General features: G+C 41.9%; 2 protein-coding genes across 3 annotated transcripts in view; one reads left to right on the top strand and one right to left on the bottom strand.

Annotated features, from left to right (window-relative positions):
- The window catches only part of ncs1a (neuronal calcium sensor 1a), a 31,181-nt gene extending 20,672 nt beyond the window's left edge, over positions 1-10,509 (top strand). For both annotated transcript variants that reach the window (XM_063209906.1, XM_063209907.1), the window contains exons 5-10: positions 4,081-4,219; positions 6,041-6,119; positions 6,506-6,594; positions 7,488-7,565; positions 8,655-8,755; positions 9,418-10,509. In XM_063209906.1, coding sequence (XP_063065976.1) covers positions 4,081-4,219; positions 6,041-6,119; positions 6,506-6,594; positions 7,488-7,565; positions 8,655-8,753 — 484 coding nt within the window. In that variant the 3' untranslated portion in view covers positions 8,754-8,755; positions 9,418-10,509. The remainder of the gene's footprint in view (positions 1-4,080; positions 4,220-6,040; positions 6,120-6,505; positions 6,595-7,487; positions 7,566-8,654; positions 8,756-9,417) is intronic.
- The window catches only part of setx (senataxin), a 1,003,984-nt gene that overhangs the window by 677,616 nt on the left and 307,712 nt on the right, over positions 1-18,656 (bottom strand). The window lies entirely within an intron of this gene.

Here is an 18,656-nt window from a genome sequence, read left to right as displayed (position 1 = left end):
GGGATGGTGAGCCCATTCCAATACCAAAACATTATCTGGTGTCTGTTCTGAATGTCTAATACTTGCTACCACCTTATTTCCCCTTTGTGGACAAATAACATTTGAACTTGAACTTGAACAACATTTCGGTCGTTCAGACCTTTCTCAGGCAAGATGTTGTGAAGAAGGTCTGAATGACCAAAAAGTGGTGAATCATTTCTAAAGGGAAAAAAGCAACAACAACAACAAAAAACCTTAATTTCCCCCCTGGGATAAATAAATGATACTCTACTCTACTACTCTACTTTATTTGGCTTAATTTGGTTGGTCTTATTTGGTTGGCTATTTGATTCACCAGTTTTGGTTAGTTCTACAGTTTGTACAGTAGGTATCTATGTGAGGCGAGCTGGCATTTCATATAGGCTGAGGTCACAGTTGTACTGTATATGAGTTTATACAGCTTTTATGTCCTATCTCCCTTAAAAATGTTTGGCAGAATCGGTGCAACGAAGTGTCAGAATCATTGCACCATAAAGTACATCATAAAAGCTAGCCTAGGCAACACTTTATTTGATACGTTCATTCACAGTGTATCTAAATGTATCAACTTGTAATATTATGTATTTATATTCTCACACTTAACCCATTGATGCTGGATGTTGCGTTGCAACATTCACAACATTTAGGCTTGAGATTTAAGACAATTTCCTTAAAAGTCTTGGTATGTTAGAGCTGAATGAACACATTCTCATGCAAGATGAAGTCTTAGCATTTAAATGCAACTTATTGCATGTTTTATGTGCTTCAGAGGGTGAGATATTTTGGTTTTTATAGGCTGAAGTCAACTTTTCTCAAAGAAAGGGTTTAGCCATTCAGCCTTTTTGCAAGTGCGTTAGGCATCAATGGGTTAATCAGTATGAGCACATGTTTCATAGTGTACTCAAAATTACTTTAAATAATGTATATGACGAGCATAACTAAATGCAACTGTAGGCTACCTACTGGAGCCCGTATTTGGGTGCATGTTTGCAGCATGTTCAGTTGTTTGTGTAGGTTGTGATTCATGCAAGTCACTGACATGGTAAAGTACGTACCTAGAAGCCTGGATGTATATAAACAATTATCATTCAAACCATGTACATTTTTGAATCAAGAAATGCCATCTAATTCTGCTCCTCAAGGCAAATATTGATTGGCTCTGAACGCCCCATTAAGCTTCACCAAGAAATGAACACATATACCCAAAGGGCAGTTAGGAAGGTTAGGCTGTCTGCAAGAAGTTTAATCCTTGGGGAAGGTTACAACAGCGTACATTTCCTTGCTCTCAAGAGCTTTGGTCCCTGCGCAGATACATGGTTATGTCAAACACACACACACACACACACACACACACACACACACACACATACACACACACACACACACACACACACACACACACACACACACACAATTTCACACACCATCACACACATTCTCTCTCTCTCTCTGTCTCGTTCTCTCTCTCTCTCTCTTTCTCTTTCTCTCTCTCTCTCTCTCCCTCTCTCTCTCTCTCTCTCTCTCTCTCTCTCTCTCTCTCTCTCTCACACACACACACACACACACGTACACACACACGCATGCACTAGTGCACACATTCTCTATCTCTCTCACACACACCTACACACACACCCAAACAGCCGTATCCCATCCATTCATGATGACCATGAGATGATTTCCTTATGGTATGTATTGTCTACCTGTACATCAAAGCTCGCTCAACTGTGTCACTCACAGCATCCCCTGTGTGTCACCATACAGCACACAGTAACACTGCAACGCCTCCTCTTGGCCTGAGTCAGGTGTAGGCCACATTATAGTAGGAATGGAGGTGGCGATGGAGTAGGGGGTAGGGGGGGTTTGGCAAGGCTGTGGGGCTCTGTCCTTGTGCCTATTCAATACATAGAAAGATAGATTATTCACAGGGTCTGCTTCTCCGATAACAATGTCTTGAAAAGGTCCCTCTCTGTGTATGGATTGGTGCCGAAGCAGAGATACAGCAATGAGCCCGATGATCGCATTCATAAAAAGTCACGGGTGAACGAGCAATGAAAGTCGTATTGTGTATGTCGTCATTGTATTTTGCCTCGCCATGGTTCCACAACGTGATTGAAAATGTACATTCTCCATTTCAACCAGACTTCTAATCGATGACAGTCATTTTCTTTCCGTACATCACGTTAGTGGTCAAGGTTATAAAAGATGGAGAAGGTTGCCCAAATGAAGAGCGTGTGAACGCGCTTATTAGCCCATGTGTCCTATACTCCTGCAGTAGAAGATGGGCTCTGTGAGATCATTATGGGCTATTTCCCAAATGAGCTGCCGCCATCATTTTATTACATTATGTGTCTGCTGTGTGGGCATTTGGTGTTTGATATTAAAAGGACAGAAGTATCTTCCGAAGGCATGTGTGTCTGCCCCGTTGCCTGGTTGTCTATGCCTATAGGATCTGATGTGTTTTAATCAGAGGTGTCAAAAAAAAGACTTTCCTTCCAACACAGGTAACTTATCTGAGTAAAAAGTAGACCTGTGTACTTGACAGTTGACTCTCCACTAGTTGGATCAAGTTTGTGGTGGGGTCTTGATAGGTTTTCAGTGTTTTTGCAGTAACAACACCGTCTTAAACACTTTAGATTTTATTTTGCCTTAACACATGCAAAAGTTTTTACCTGACATGTTTCAACGGTGTTACTTCCGTCTTCATCAGAGGGTCACTGTGATGTCGATGAGTGACATGCTTTAAAAACAGCTGATGTTGTTGTGGAGGTCATTATTGGCAGGGAGGTCACACCTCCACAACAACATCAGCTGTTTTTAAAGCACGTCACTCATCAACATCACAGTGACCCTCTGATGAAGACGGAAGTAACACCGTTGAAACATGTCAGGTAAAAGATAAAAACTTTTGCATGTCTTAAGGCAAAATAAAATATGAAGTGTTTAAGTTAAACAGTTAGACATAATGAGCCTAATACATATATAACAACACTGTCTGTCTACCTCATTAGGTACAATGGAGTAAATTGTGTAACAGATATGTAATATCATTTGCTAATGTTGTACTTACACCATGAATTTACTTTTACTGTTGACACCTCTGGTTTTAATCCTTTGCATAGCTGCAACTTGCAGAGTTGGTTACAGTTCATCTGCAAAGTAAATACTATACACCAGTATATGTTTGCAAAAATGTTCCATTTGCCACCCAATCTACATAGAAGGTCAGGTCAGGTCAGGTCTGAGAAGCAAAGGGAGGTTTCTGTGATGCCCCCAGCATATGGAAATGGCATTCATACCGTATATAATAGGACATAAACGCTGCTCGTATCACCTCCTGTCTAACTTAGGCAGCCTGCACTCCTGTAGATAAGAGGAGTGAGGAGAAGAGACTGCTGGGTAAAAGGCTACCCATGATGATGCCGTGTGTCCGTCCGTGCGTGCGTGCGTGCGTGCGTGCGTGTGTGTGTGTGTGTGTGTGTGTGTGTGTGCGTGGTGTTGCTCTTCCACCTGTGTCCTGTCCTGCCTTTTATTTGCCCTTGCCACGCTCATGCTTATTTTGGAATCCCCCAGTTTTATTTTTGTCCTCCACCACCAGAGACGGAGTGGGGAGAAATGGCTACTATTATTGCAAGCTGATGAACACTGCCCCTGGCTTGAAATAATTAGAGTCAGAATCACTTTGGCTGTAAGTTGGCATCGGGAGTACTTTTAATTTGGATTGATGATTGCTTAAGGCCATACTTCTTTTTCCTCTCTGTTATCCATTTTCTTCTTCACTGAGATTTTTTTTTTGTAACATAATGTCTTCATTCCTATCTTCTTCTTCTCCCATTGTGGTTTGTTGCTTTATCTATTTTTGTCTGTATGTGTGCACTTGATCCATCTGGCAATGTACCTGTACAATTGTATTGCAATGAATATTATGTGCATCTTGTATTGTCTTTCAAAACAATGGATCTTATGTGTATCTTGAATTATGTGCAAGCAGCTGCTAGACACCTTTCCTTGGGGATAAATAAATAAATAAAGGAACTCAGCTCTACTGTTGTCTTTTTTTTGCAGGTATAAGGGCTTTATCAAGGACTGTCCAAGTGGCCAGCTGGACTCGGCAGGCTTTCAGAAGATCTACAAGCAGTTCTTTCCATTCGGAGACCCCACCAAGTTCGCCTCCTTCGTCTTCAACGTGTTTGACGAGAATAAGGTACAGTAAGAGGCCAGGTGGTTCCACGCGAGAGAAAAAATAAATGTTAATTCAGCACTTAGGGATTTGATTTTAAATCTTATGAAGTTGTCTTGGTCCCAGAGTGCTGTGTAAGTGTTGAATAAACATTGTATTTTTTTACTGTACACCTTCAGTGGTGGGTTTTAAGGACATTATTATCTTCGGGTTCTTTGAAAAGGCTCGTGGATCATTTGTTGTAAGTGCATTCCTAACCCAAGGCTTCATGTACTGTACTTTATTCAAGTAGCCAGGAAATGAGGCTTACAAAACCGTTTAACCTTGTGTGGAGGCATGAAAGAATACGGCATATTTTTCTGAACACTCTGTCCTCAAGCGTTAGTGAAAAGACTGACAGATATGTAGTTTAGCAGCTCTTGAGCTCATGAGAAGCCATGTTGCAGGCAATGTCCCCAGATGGACTTGATGTGAAATTCATGTCGAGGAAGGACCTTGAGGGACTGTAACATATGCGTACTGAGGCGGGTGGCAACAAACCCCCATGCAGTGACACACCGCCAGGTCTCACATTTTTGCACTGATGCTAGAACTTGGGATGGAATGGACAACGGCATGTGTGGTTCGTGTCATAGGGCATCAGTGGTTGAATGAGGTGGAGACATAGGTGTAGCCAGGGCTAGATTATCCATAAGGGCCAGCGGCACAGTGCCAAGGGGCACCCACCATTTTTGACCAGTGAGGGGGCACAACAAGACACAACCTTGACGAATGAAGTTAATAAAGGAGGCACTGATGAGGTTTAGTGCCCCGGGGCACCACATTGACTTAATACGGTCCTGGGTGTAGCACATCATTCTGGGCCCTATGTACAACTTGGTCCAATAGACCGCCCTTGATGGGCCCTCTTATTCTGTGCATATGGAGCCCTGGTAACTACCAGTGTTGCCAGATTGGGCGGTTTTGGATGACTGTCTGCAGGTTAAAAAAAAAGTAATTCACTGGTGGGCGGGTGTGTCTGTAGATGGCAATAGAAATCAACAGAATTTACTTTAAATTAGGTGGGAGCCCCCCTGGGAAACTTCCTTTGTCATTGTGGCACAGTACTTCACAGTACACAGTGCTCACTGCACACAACGGAATTGCATTTATGCCTCAAGAAGGAAGCTGTGCGGCGGGACAGTACCATGCTCAGGGTATCTCAGTTATGGAGGAGGATGGGGGAGTGTACTGGTTAATTACTTCCACCACCAACCTGGCGGGTCGGTAGTTGAACTGCCAACCTCTGGGATACAACACTGACGCCCTAACCACTTACCCATGACTGTCCATGTAAGACTTCACACATTTTTTGGGTTGGAAATCATCATTCTTGTCTGGCAACCCTTGTAACTTCCCCCTATTTCAACACCCCTGGGTGCAGATGAGAAGTTGAATGTAGTGTAGTGTAGTGTAGTGTTGAATGTAGTGTAGTGTCTATAGGAGTACTATGGCAAACAAGGCCCATAATCGTAACATAGCAAGCCACTCTTGTGCTCAACTTCAGTTCTGGACTGAAGGTCTGCTCTTTGGTGAGCCATATTGGTCTTGGTTACTTGGAACATTTAATTCCGAATGAACTCTGAATGAATTCTGAAAGAATGAATGAATGAATGAATGAATGAATGAATGAATGAATGAAATGTATTTACCCTTTGATAATAGCATGTAAACACTTCACAATTTGGAATTAAGTGCAAGTGCAATGTAAACAAGATGGGACTATTTAAGTCTGAATGATTAATTCGGAATTAAAACCATCATGTCAAAGTAGCCATGGTTGATTTCATCTGACGGTTTCTTTAGGATGGCCGCATCGAGTTCTCAGAATTCATCCAGGCCCTGTCGGTCACCTCCAGAGGGACACTGGATGAAAAGCTACGATGTGAGTTGGGCGGTCTTTGACCAGCATGCATGCACTGTTTGAATTTCATTTCTGGATGGTGTTTTCTTGTACACATATTTTATCGTATTTGACAACACCCTCAAAGACATTCCCTTTTACAAGGCCCACAACCTTAAGTCACACATGTAATCACACACACGCACGCACGCACGCTCTCTCTCTCTCTCTCTCTCTCTCTCTCTCTCTCTCTCTCTCTCTCTCTCTCTCTCTCTCTCCCAAGATACCCACGTAGGCGTTTTTTATATGATTGTAAGAACATAATGCTATTATGTCTCGCTATCAGAAAATTGATTTCAGTTGCATAATGAAATAATGAACAAGGCTGGTCTAATTTCCTAAGGCCCTGGCATTAATTGTTGTTGCAGGGGCTTTTAAACTTTACGATCTCGACAACGACGGCTACATTACTCGAGATGAGATGCTGAACATTGTGGATGCCATTTACCAGATGGTGGTGAGTAATTTGTTTTGTGCCAGGACACGGTCGACTGCATACTGTAGCAGCGGCAGCCAGAGCCGCAGCCACGCGCCAGCAGTGTCACTTTACTTTACTGAGGGATCATGGGATGCGAAGGCATTATTATTCTTTCCTGTTATGTTCCGCTCTCCCTCATTAGATATTTCATCTCGACATTATTGATAGAACAGTGAGCAGCTATGGCTGATGAGGTCCCCTTTTGCTCAGCAGTGCATTTACGTTTCTCTCTCTATGTATACAGCTCAGTATTTGTCATGATGAACAGCTGTTTCGTGACTGCTTTGTGCTTCTCCTGTGTTTTTTTTTGTACCTCAGATAGCACTTTGGAATAATGGTCCCGTAAAAACGTCATTAGCAATTTATTAACATTTATTGATGACACTAATTATACGCAAAGCATTTACAGATGTTTATAAGTGAGTGAGAACCGTCCTTCGGCTGCACCGCAAAGTGGGAATTGGTTTCTACTGGAGGAGTTTTACGCTTGTTTGCCCGCTGGTCACTTCTGTATCATCCAGTGATTTCGTCTTTTTTGCTCTTTGAAGGACTGCGGCCCTGCTGTGCTGTGTCTGCTCTGTTAACATAGTATTTCTTACTCATTTGCAAGCATTTGTAAATGTTTACTGATAATTAGTCCATTATTTACAAAGTGTTTATAAAGCTTTTTAAGGGGCCGTTACTCTAAAGTGTTACCATAAGAAGCCACTTATAGGCAAACCTTCTCACTCACACACACACACACACACACACACACACACACACACACACACACACACACACACACACACACACACACACACACACACAGTGAGTCTCGTATCTTGAATGGCGCCTCTTTCCCCACTGTCTGTCTGCTCCATGTCTGGCAGGGCAACACAGTGGAGCTACCTGAGGAGGAGAACACTCCAGAGAAGAGAGTGGACCGTATCTTTGCCATGATGGATAAGGTTTGTCCCAAGCTCTATTAGGCCCAGCTTTTTTTCCTCCACCATACACAGCCCAGGTACTCCATCAACACAGCAGCAATCTGCGGAGGGTGGTCTTAGCGACGGACTTGTCCCTGCAATGAGAACCTCTGGGCCATGAATGCAACTGGACTTTTCTTTTCTTTGTTTGAAGACTTTCCACCTTTCACACAAAATGCATAATATGAGGAGGTGGGTTAAACGGGGCTATAATCAGCAGGTCACCTGTGACCAAATTAACCAATGAGCACTGCTGTCCGCACTCTGGTCCAAATTGAGCAGAAGGCAATGGGAGCCAGGCGCACCGGAGCACACACATAGTATTACCTTTCACACTTTTTCACACAAAAGACCAGTTGACTTTGAGTCAGTGCGTATAAATATACAGTATGAACTGGATGAATGAGAACCTTTAGACAAAACCTGTCATGTTCTGTTGTCTCATTGAACCTTGACTATTTTCGTCCATAAAAGTTAGTTTCATCAGTCTCATCAGCCTTCAGCCTTGTCACCTTCACCCTTTCCCTCACCAATGTTATTCCTGAGAAGACGTTATTTTAATACAGATCACCTCAGATTACCCATAGTCCTTTGAATGACGGGCCACGTACTGTAGCATAGAACCACTATCTCAAATGGAACATCTCTTTCAAACTCCAGCTGTGGCCAAAATAGGCTCTCTTTTAATATCTTCACGGCACACTCATTTCTGTTTAGTCAGGGACTTGAAAGCCGCAGTGCTTGCTCCAAGTCTTATATTAGAAAGCGTTTGAAAAATGATCTCCGCTACTACAAAGAAGTCTGGGTTGCTGTGGCTGGTGTTTTGTGTGTGTGTGTGTGTGTGTGTGTGTGTGTGTGTCTGTGTCTGTGTGTGTGTGTCTGTGTGTCTGTGTGTGTGTGTGTGTGTGTGTGTGCGTGTGTGTGTGCGTGTGTGTGTGTGTGTGTGTGTGTGTGTGTGTGTGTGTGTGTGTGTGTGTGTGTGTGTGTGTCTGTCTGTCTGTCTGTAATGGAAATGAGGTGACGTCAGTGTTTTTCTCTGTTTTGATTCCTAACCCACTCCACTGTCACCAGAATGCGGACGGAATGCTGACTCTGCAGGAGTTCCAGGAGGGTTCCAAGGCTGACCCGTCCATCGTCCAGGCCCTGTCCCTGTACGACGGCCTGGTCTAGAGGTATCTGCCAACACCTCAAGGGAAACACACACTGACGGCATGGGGGGTAGTCTTTGATGTAGACAGTGGGGACATGTCCATACCACTTTTGGGATGAAACTAAATTTTCCCCACCACTTTTTCCCAAACATAATGCAGAAATAGCATAGGATAGAGACTATTCGCCCTGTTAATTTCCCCACTATTTTCCAACACCATTTGGATGGAATGCATTGTCAGAAAAAGTGTACTGATATCTGTTCGTACATTGCATCTATGTTCGTACATTGCATTGAAAATGAACACAGCCATGTTGTCACCAGGCAACATATTCAAGAACAAGGAGCTTGAAAGTATGGTCCCCTCAGAATACACAACAGAACTGGTGCCCTTTGTAAATGTTTGATGTATTCTGGAAGCTCTGCGGCATCTAACACGGAAAAAATACTTTTTTTTATTTTACTGAGAATTGTTTTGGAGGCTATATGGGACAAAAGCTTAGTGCCTCTGCCAAAGTCTCAGCTCTGTGATTTGACAATGCAAAAACGTGAGACTGTGTAGTAGCTGTTTGTCGATAATGCGTATTTTTCTCTTTTTTTCAATGAAAAAAGTATTTCTTTCATTTACACGTATACTGTATTGTTAACTTTCAATGCCCTATCTCTTTTTTCCTCTTTCCTCAGGTGGTCATTGATGTCTGCTGCGTCTCTGTCGTGTCATCTCCGAGACAGATGCCATCTCTCCCTGTGCCAGCTCCGGTTGGGACATGGAGTTATTGTGCTGCATTGCAAACGCTCCCTCACAAGATGCTTCAATATCTCATTTTCCTGTTATGTCGAAAACAACACACAAATTGGACAACGTTCCCAGCTGTGCTGTGCCGTTACCGCATCACTTTTCATGACATGAAACAGGACTTTCAGGAGACTTAACTGTCAACAGAAAAAGATGCTAAGGACACGTTCACGACAGCCCTGAACTTGAGAGTTGATGTTCACCTGATTTTCGTGCAGATGTAGACTGAACAAAGGAGCATTGATTCCATGATATCAAGGACTATGTGCACGTTTTCAGCTATACAGTAAGGTGAATCCATCTTTGATGAGTATGTAAAAAAAATGTGCAGCCTCATCGCACAGATGTATTTAATAGGCTACTGACTTGAGTATTTTTTGAGATGTACTGAGGGTTGAAATAAAACACTGAATACAATAGTTTTAATTCATACATACTATATACTGGATTGTACAGTTAAATGTCATCGTACTGTAAGGACTACTGCGCCAATGGAGAGGTCTTATGGTGTGTACACAACCATATGTTTGTTATGAATTTCACATAGTTGTTGTGGCTTCTTCTGTTCCTCCTGAATGCTGTGATGAAGACACTGAATTTGTTTGGAATTCTTCAGTGCACTGTTCCAACAAAAAAAATGTTTGCTGTAAAAAAGTATTATTTTTCTATTTAAAGCAGGCCTGACATTGTGAAAAAGAAAGCCTTTGTGTGTGTTTTACCCAACGCAGTGTTTTGACCAGTAATATAGATCCTTGTCATATGCACATTTTAATTCACAAATGAGCCAAGTAAATATCTAAGTTTTGCCTTTGTCATGAATGCCATCTGAGAATCCCATAAGAACTGTTCAGTAATGTGCTGGACCCCTTTTTTTCTTCTTCTTTACCATCAAGCAGCCAAGAATCAAGTTATTTAACATGCACTAAATTAAACATGATGTATATATACACCACATATTAAAAGAAATATGATACATAACATTTGTTTCTTGTTTTTTTCCCCCATCTAGACAAACACTAGCAACAACAATTATACAATTTATCACATGGGCGTACCTTATAAGTTTGGGTCACTTCTTTCCTTTGGATAAGTGACACAGTCGGCTGGCCTGTGGCTTATGTTCTGCTATTAGGCTACAGCAAGCCCTGGAGTATAATGTGTAGTCACATTCAGTTAACAACTGAAAAACATGGAAGCTGCTGAAATGACACATTTTGCATGTGGGTGCCACACACAACCATCTAACATTAGCAAAATACTCTGATTGTGCATTATCGTTTATTAAATAATGTATTTTATTGAAATATGCATTATTGTTGTCATGTCAACCACTTCAACCACCACACACACTCTCAACGAGCTTAAGCATAGGCCTACTGCTCCCTGCTGGTCAGCAAAAGTACTTGCAATCAATGTTTTGGCAAACCATTCAGTTGACATTAGCAGGACCTTCAGAATAAAATAAATGACTTTGACATCAGTAGGCCAACCACTTGATTGCGTGTGTGTGTGTTTGTTTTATTTCATTTTATTTCGACTTTGTTAGATCCCCAGTCTGTAGCCCTATCCACTTATATGCACAGATTTATTTTTTCACCAGTTCATTTATTCACCAGAAAGCTCTCGAGGGAGCTCACAAAATCACACTCAACCCTGTGGTTGTATTATTTCTCATTGTAGGATTGTGGAATAGATGGCGGAAGCAGATACAAAAAGGCAGGCACTAGGCCTAACCACTGAAATCACTATAAGAGAGCATTCCCAACATGTAAAATCCATCATATATCAAGAACTAATGAGAATAAAACAGTTGCTGGGGAAAGAGACTATTGGAGTAGTAGGCACATCCATGAAAGCTCTCAATCTTCAATCTCAATTTGAAGAAATAGAGTATATTGCTGAGGAAATACTTTTCTGTGGATGAACCTGTCAATAAAGAAGCTATTGCCAATATTTCACAATCAACAGAAAGGAGTCAAGAGGAAGATATGGAATTGAAGAAGATCGAAGAACTTTTTGATGAACTGGTTGAGCAAGAGGATGAGCTACGGGCCCTGTCTGGTGGAACAAAATGAGGAGTTTGAAAAGGAGAAAAGGGCGTTTGAGAGGGAGAGTGCACATGATGAAGATGACTTGGAGGACGAATATGCCAAGGACAGGGAAGCTGCTCTGCTGTTGTCTGTGCTGTCTGTGATGAGGGTGAGGCAAAAGGTGATGGAGCTGCTGAGAAAACAACCAGGACAGCTGAGACATCATACACGCCTGAGGTCACGTCACAGGTGAGACATACACGCCTGAGGTCTCGTCACAGGTGAGACATCATACAAGCCTGAGGTCATGTCACAGGTGATAGTGTGATGAAGCGGTCTGCACACTGTGTATTAACTCCAAAAATACTTTATTTCATTTAAACATATGGCAACGTTTCGATCCAAGCCTGAGGAAGATCCCTCTGTTGGATTGAAACGTTGCCATATGTTTAAATGAAATAAAGTATTTTTGGAGTTAATACACAGTGTGCAGACCGCTTCATCACACTATCTACTACTTTTTGTCTGGCACCTGGACAACTACCTGTGGATGTGCGCACCCTACCTCCAAACACGTCACAGGTGAGACATCATCCACGCCTGAGGTCACCCTAGGTCATGTCACATCAGGAGAGACATTATACCTTTACCTCATGTCATGTCACATCAGTTAAGACATTATACAGTCTTTACCTAAGATAATGTCAAAGGTGAGACATCATACGTGCTTTACCTGAAGTCACGTCACATCAGTTAAGACATCATGCACTTGTCACCTGAAGTCACGTCACAAGTGAGACATCATACACTTGTCATCTGAGGTCATGTCACATCAGATCTAACCTCAGCTTTAAAGGTGCACTGTGTAAGATAGTGGCCAGAGTAGGTATTGCAACTACACTGTTCAGTGAAATTGTGCTGTCTACTGCCAAATTTGATATTTTCATGAATGTTTACTAATAAATGAACTAATATTTACTAGTGTGACCAAAGTACAGTAAATATTTCAGCTAAAATGCATATTTCTGGAAATTCAAAATGGCGGACCATGGAGAAGATCCCCCTTTTCAGGTATGAAAAGTGCAATTTTCCCAGTCATAATGAATACTTAGAATTTGATGGTGGTGGTAAGTATTCATAAGAAAGGTAACAACATTAGTGAATTGGCAGCATGCAATCTGGAAATAAACTACTAAATATATTACACAGTGCACCTTTAAGACATTATATAGACGCTCTTCACGTCACACCAGTTAAGACATTATGCACTTGTCACCTGAGGTCACGTCACAAGTGAGACATCATACACTTGTCACCTGAGGTCATGTCACATCAGGAGATCTAACTGAGGTTAGATCACATCAGGTGAAACATTATGCATGCTTTACCTAATGTCATGTCACATTGGGTTATAGGCTACGGGCTTAACTTGAGGTCACATCACAGGTGAGAGAGACAATAGAGCTTGAAAGTGACTTCACTTCCCCCGATTTCAGGGGACCTCAACGGCGTTTTTAGTTTAATGTAACCTAATCAAAATTGTTCATATTTACTATGTTTACTTGACCTTGTGTGCCTTATTGTTATATCATGTCTTTGTCATCCTCTTTATTGCAATAAAAAAAATTTTTTTTTTAAATCAACTGTGTTTTTAGCCGAAAATCATAGCATGTAATCCAATGGCAGTATTAAAATGATATTTCGATCCCATTTGAATTGTGCCACAAGCTCCACATATGGTGTTTATGATATTTTTGTTTAATTTGTCATACGAAACTCCAAACGATAGAAGGGTGTGTTTCTTAACATTTTTCATGCAGACGGCCTCGGAACAATAGGCCTATATTAATACTTCTGCATGAATAATCTATATCTAGCCTCTTAAACAGCATATTTGTAGCCCTGCGCATATAATGACTGAAATCAGAAGATATTTACTCGCTACCATGTTGTTAGATGGTCAGCTTAGGCAGGCCCGCTGACAGCTTTGGCTGGGCCCAGGCCAAAGTCATCTGAAAGGGCCCCAATGCATACAATGTAATGAGAATCCAATTTGGGCCCCCTCTGTCCCTGGGCCCGGGACAACTGTCCCTTTTGTCCCCCTCTGTCGGCTTCCCTGAGCTTAGGTCCCGTGAAATACGGAACTAAGGGGCGGGACTTTCAAGCTGTAAATGCATGCTTTACCTGATTTGTTGTCACAGCAGGTGGCATAATACACTCGCTTCATCAGAGGTCATGCATCACCCGCATTGCTCTACCTAGACTATGGCCTCGATTTAAAGGCTCACACTGTGTGTGTGTGTGTGTGTGTGTGGGGGGGGGGGGGGGGGTGGGGTTGTGTGTGTGTTTGTGTGGGTTTGTGTTTGTGTGTCTATACTGAATGGCAAAAAGTCTAACTTTGCATTTGCATGACAACTTTCAGAGTGTCTTTCCTAACAGTGTCGTGAACAGGAACGGCCACAAGAAATGGAGGATTCTTCGAAAGCTATTTCAGGTAATGTGATTTTTTTATTGTAGTGTAAAAATTCCGTTGTAATATGATAAAGTAAGCTAGTTGTCTTATTAAATTCAGATGGTGCAGGCAAAATGTGGAACATGAAGAACCATTTGTGACAGGTTTATATAGACAAGCAAAATAGACAAGCACATTTTCTGAAAAGGCTACGTATGATACATGTCCTCCTGTCAAGGTGCAAACTACTACTATTCACATTCCTATTGTTTGTCTCCTCAGCGTCCATTTTTTGCAAGCAGCATTTTTTTTAATTTTTAAGATTTAGAAGAAACAGGAAGAGCAAAACAAAGTCAGCATCGGCAACTGCAGCATCAAGCAGCCGCTGCTGAGAAGGAGAGATGGCGCAGGTGTGCCCTGCAGGATATGAGGTCACGCTGCCCCAGACTTCACAACCAACGTGTGTGGCTGCTGCTGCCACTGCCTCTGAGGGTCACCCTGATCCAGACGAAGATATCAGACAGAGAGGAGCTACCAAAGAAGAGTCAGTTGAAGAAGAGTGGCATTGGGGCCGGCAGGAAAGTAGACAAAAGCAGAACAGGAGAAGGTGAAAGATTTGCCTTTGAACGGCAACAGCGACAGAATACGGAGAAGATGGAGACTCGGAAGGGAGAGTGAGATACAGACAGACACACAAAGAAGCCCACAGAATCAGAGACCTTGGCATCCTTCTCAGGATGGGCTGGTAAAGGCCTATGAACACATAAGAGGAACCACGTTCAAGAATAGGCTATTTTAATCAAGCTCTGACATGCTCACTTTGTGTAGGAAAGTCGCAAAATATAATCCTTTTGCCGCATTCTATTTCAGCTTGATTTGTGTATTTTCATTTTATTTCCAGTATTTATCAAATATTTTCTCATACCCCTCTACCATTTGAAATCCATAAGTTCCGGTATAGAATGTAGGCTTAAAAAAATAATGATGTCCTCTTACAGTAAATATGTAGAATTTTTGTCCTATCCCAGTGGTTTTCAAAGTGGGGGCCGGGGACCCCTGGGGGGCCGCGAGGGGATGCTAGGGGGGCCGCAGTAGGTTGGCAGGAAAAATCTAGCCAAATTAAATGAATAATTTAATAACTTAATTTAGGTAACCAAAATAAGCCAAACAACCCCAGTGGAATCAGTTTCTTCTGTTGGCCTACAATGTTACAGTATTTCTCAATTGGTTTTGTACATTTCTCGAATCTCACTCGCAATTTGCAAAACATAATATTCATTCTCAAAACAGCTTTAACAAATGGCAAAACACCGTGGATAACCTGCAAAACCGAGTCTCTTGCTCAAAACCCTTATTTGTCTTTCAAAATCAAGTTTTTTGTGTCAATGAACGTATCAGCGCCAGCAGAATGGTTAGTCATTGTGTCATAGTGTATGGACAAGCTAGTCAAATCAATTTCTCATGTTGTCAATTAAATAGTACACTCTTGAGGATCTTTTCTGAAGCGAAATGGTGTTTAGATTGGATGGGAAATGTTGTAAATTCGGCTTTATATTATTTATCAGATAAGATTGAGATAGTTTCATGCATTCAGTGACAAAGCTTTTTGAGTGATATGACAAAAGCAATTGATAATGTACGAAATCACTGAAAATTGTACACAGCCATGGCATGGTGGACGAGAGCATTTGCTATATGCCGAAAAAAATGAGAAACTGATTTGACCATGTGCACAGGTAACACCAGGAAGTCACAATTGAACAAAGACTTTTGAGAATCATTATTCTGTTGTGAGAAATGTACAAAACCAATTGAGAAAAACTGTAACATGTCTATTAGGCTTTCTGTAGTACTTGACTGGGTTTAGGAATGCACAAACTTCATTGAGTTGTGAAACCATGTGCACAGGGAAAAAAAATAGTGTTGCAGGGCCTATGTCAGGGGGGCCTTGGCTGGAATCTAGCGTTACATGGGGGGCCTTGGCTAGAAGCTACAGGTATATGGGGGGTCTTGCCATGGCAAAGTTTGGGAACCCCAAATTGTCATCATCTTCATAGATTCATTGTAGGGCTGGGCGATATGGAAAAAAAAACAATATCACGATATGGATTACTTTATATCACGATAACGATATATATCACGATATAGCACAATTATACACGTTAGTTTCTTTATTTGCTCTTTATTTTTTCATGTCGCAAAACAACCTTCCTTTAAAATGGATCTTTCTATTCTTATTTTTACAGTTACATTAACTTATAGTGTGTATTGTGACAACATGAAATGTAATTAAATGATATTCAATTGTATAAAATGTATAAAATTACTATCACAATATAAACGATATAGAAGAAAGGTCACGATATACGCTTTTATATCATGATATCGTCATATTGCCCAGCCCTAATTCAGTGCTGGTCATGGGGTTTGTATCACTGCAGTGTTTGCCCATTGTTATTGTTACACAGTACACCACAGTGCACAGTGCACAAAATAAAATGACATGTATGCCTACGTGTAAGGGAGCAATGCCCCAATGGAACACTGTGGCAGTACCATGGTCAGGGTACTGTACCTCGGTTGTCCTGGTCCCAGGTGTGTGTGAAGGGATTGGTCCCAGGCCCAAAGCTGTCAGCTGACCTAAGTACAGTGGCCTCAATACAGTAATCCCTGACACAATATTTGAACACTTTTGAAATCACAATACACTTTAGGGGTGCATCCCAATATGTGACCTTGCCTCCTCCACTTGTGCTTGTCTCCTCGTCCCGCCTCCTGGCCCCTCCTCCGTGGAGAAAACGATAAAGTTTCCCAGCTGTCAGCCTCGCGACAACAACTTTTGAGGGACTATTTTTCATTCACCATCCCAATTGCAAATGAGAAAAAGGCTTTACAATTGAGCTTTTGCAAGATATTGAAATATAATGCTGTTGTCAGTGATGTCATCATGACGAGAAGCAAGTGGAGGAGGCAAGTGGAGGAGGCAAGGTCGCATATTAAAACGCACCCTAGGATACACCCCTAAACAGACATCTGGCAACACATGGACACGCCTCATGACTGTCTTACAGCCAACTTCCTTTTGATGACTTCCTGCCAGTGTTAAGCATGAAAACAGTAGCAAAGAAAATGGAATCTTGTACAAGAACGACCACTGGCTGGTGTGGCCAGGAGTGGCACTGCAGCTATATCATCCAGCCAAGTAAATAATGAATGGGTGCCAATGGGGCTGTACGCTTCTCATAGAACTATCTGCCCGTGTGATTTTTTCCCTGGAAACAATGAAGTCGCGTTCGATAGATATGAGTAAGTGAAAGCATTTGCCGGCACGTTTGCATCTTGTCAAGTGTTAGATTCGTGAAAATGACCCTTATTTCAACTATAGCAATGACATAACACGTGACAATCGACTGTACGGCACTACGCCATTTGTTTTGTAGTTTTAAGTCTGACTTCAGATGTCGATGTGTTTAAAGTTATGTTAGGATTGTTGCGGACACCTGTTATTTATTGCATTTAAGGTGGTGGAAAAGCGGCATGTGTACATGGGGTAAAGGAAATGACTGCGCTCATCCTTAAGAATTTGGGCACCTTCAATTAACATGTTGGACGGCGGTGGGGGGTTTTGAGGTGTGTGACCGTAGATGTCTCTGCTAGGATCAGTCAGAGTACGTCTCTCGTCAGCTCTGGTCGTGAATAGTCGCAGAGATTCCTCAGCCAGCAGGTATTAGCCGAATGCTAGCGTGTTGCAGGACAAAACTAACACGTCTTTGGGAGAACAAAGCCATGTCAGGAACCTTTAACTTCACTTCTAATACAACTTCCATGATAAGGTACAGAATGTGCACACACCTTTACAAACCAGAGAACAGAACCGTCACAAATCCCTGCTGAGCCATTTAGCCCAATAGGCTCCCATTCATCTTTTACTTGGCTGCGTTCGCCAACGGGGCTATATGGGAGCCAATGAGAGACGCCTATCTCATAGCTTAGAGAATTTCTGACAGTAGCAATACAAGTCTCCCATGCATGTATTCCCATATGGTGTGGCTTTGTCAAGATAAAAGTATGATTTGTAGGGGGAAAGACTGCTAGGTCATTTAGACACTGGGCTTTTCTTAAAACCTAGTGAAGTGCACGTCCAAGTGTATCAGCCTAATTGGTCACGCCCAGGGATTGGATACTCTTTATTAGTCACACCCAGTAATTGGATATTCCTTAGACTTCACCAAAGAGTACCCAATCACTGGGCGTGACTAATTAGGCTGATACACTTGGAAGTGCACTGCACTAGGTTTTGAGAAAGTCCCATTGACTAGTCTATGTGTGCTGGAAAATGGGAAATAAGCAATCATAACAAATTATGATGTAGGCCTAAGGAACACGTTTTGGATACAATATGTAAGGAACCAGATGGAAGCGTATGGTTTAATTGGATAGGATTGACCCGACTGGAAATAATACCAATCCAAAGCAGTTGATAAATCAGATAGGCCTAGCGGTAATTTCCAGTAGCCTAATCTTTGACAAATAGGCCTAGGCCAAGGTTAATCCATAATGCATATTTCACAATTGGGGGAATTTACGTCATAATGCAATTTGTACATACAAATACACAAAATTACACATAATAATTATAATTGGA

The sequence above is a fragment of the Engraulis encrasicolus genome, chromosome 11 (assembly GCF_034702125.1).
Source record: "Engraulis encrasicolus isolate BLACKSEA-1 chromosome 11, IST_EnEncr_1.0, whole genome shotgun sequence".
In the NCBI taxonomy this organism is placed as follows: Eukaryota; Metazoa; Chordata; class Actinopteri; order Clupeiformes; family Engraulidae; genus Engraulis; species Engraulis encrasicolus.
The sequence above is the reverse complement of the archived record's forward strand: the minus strand, read 5'-3'. Positions and strand labels throughout refer to the sequence as shown.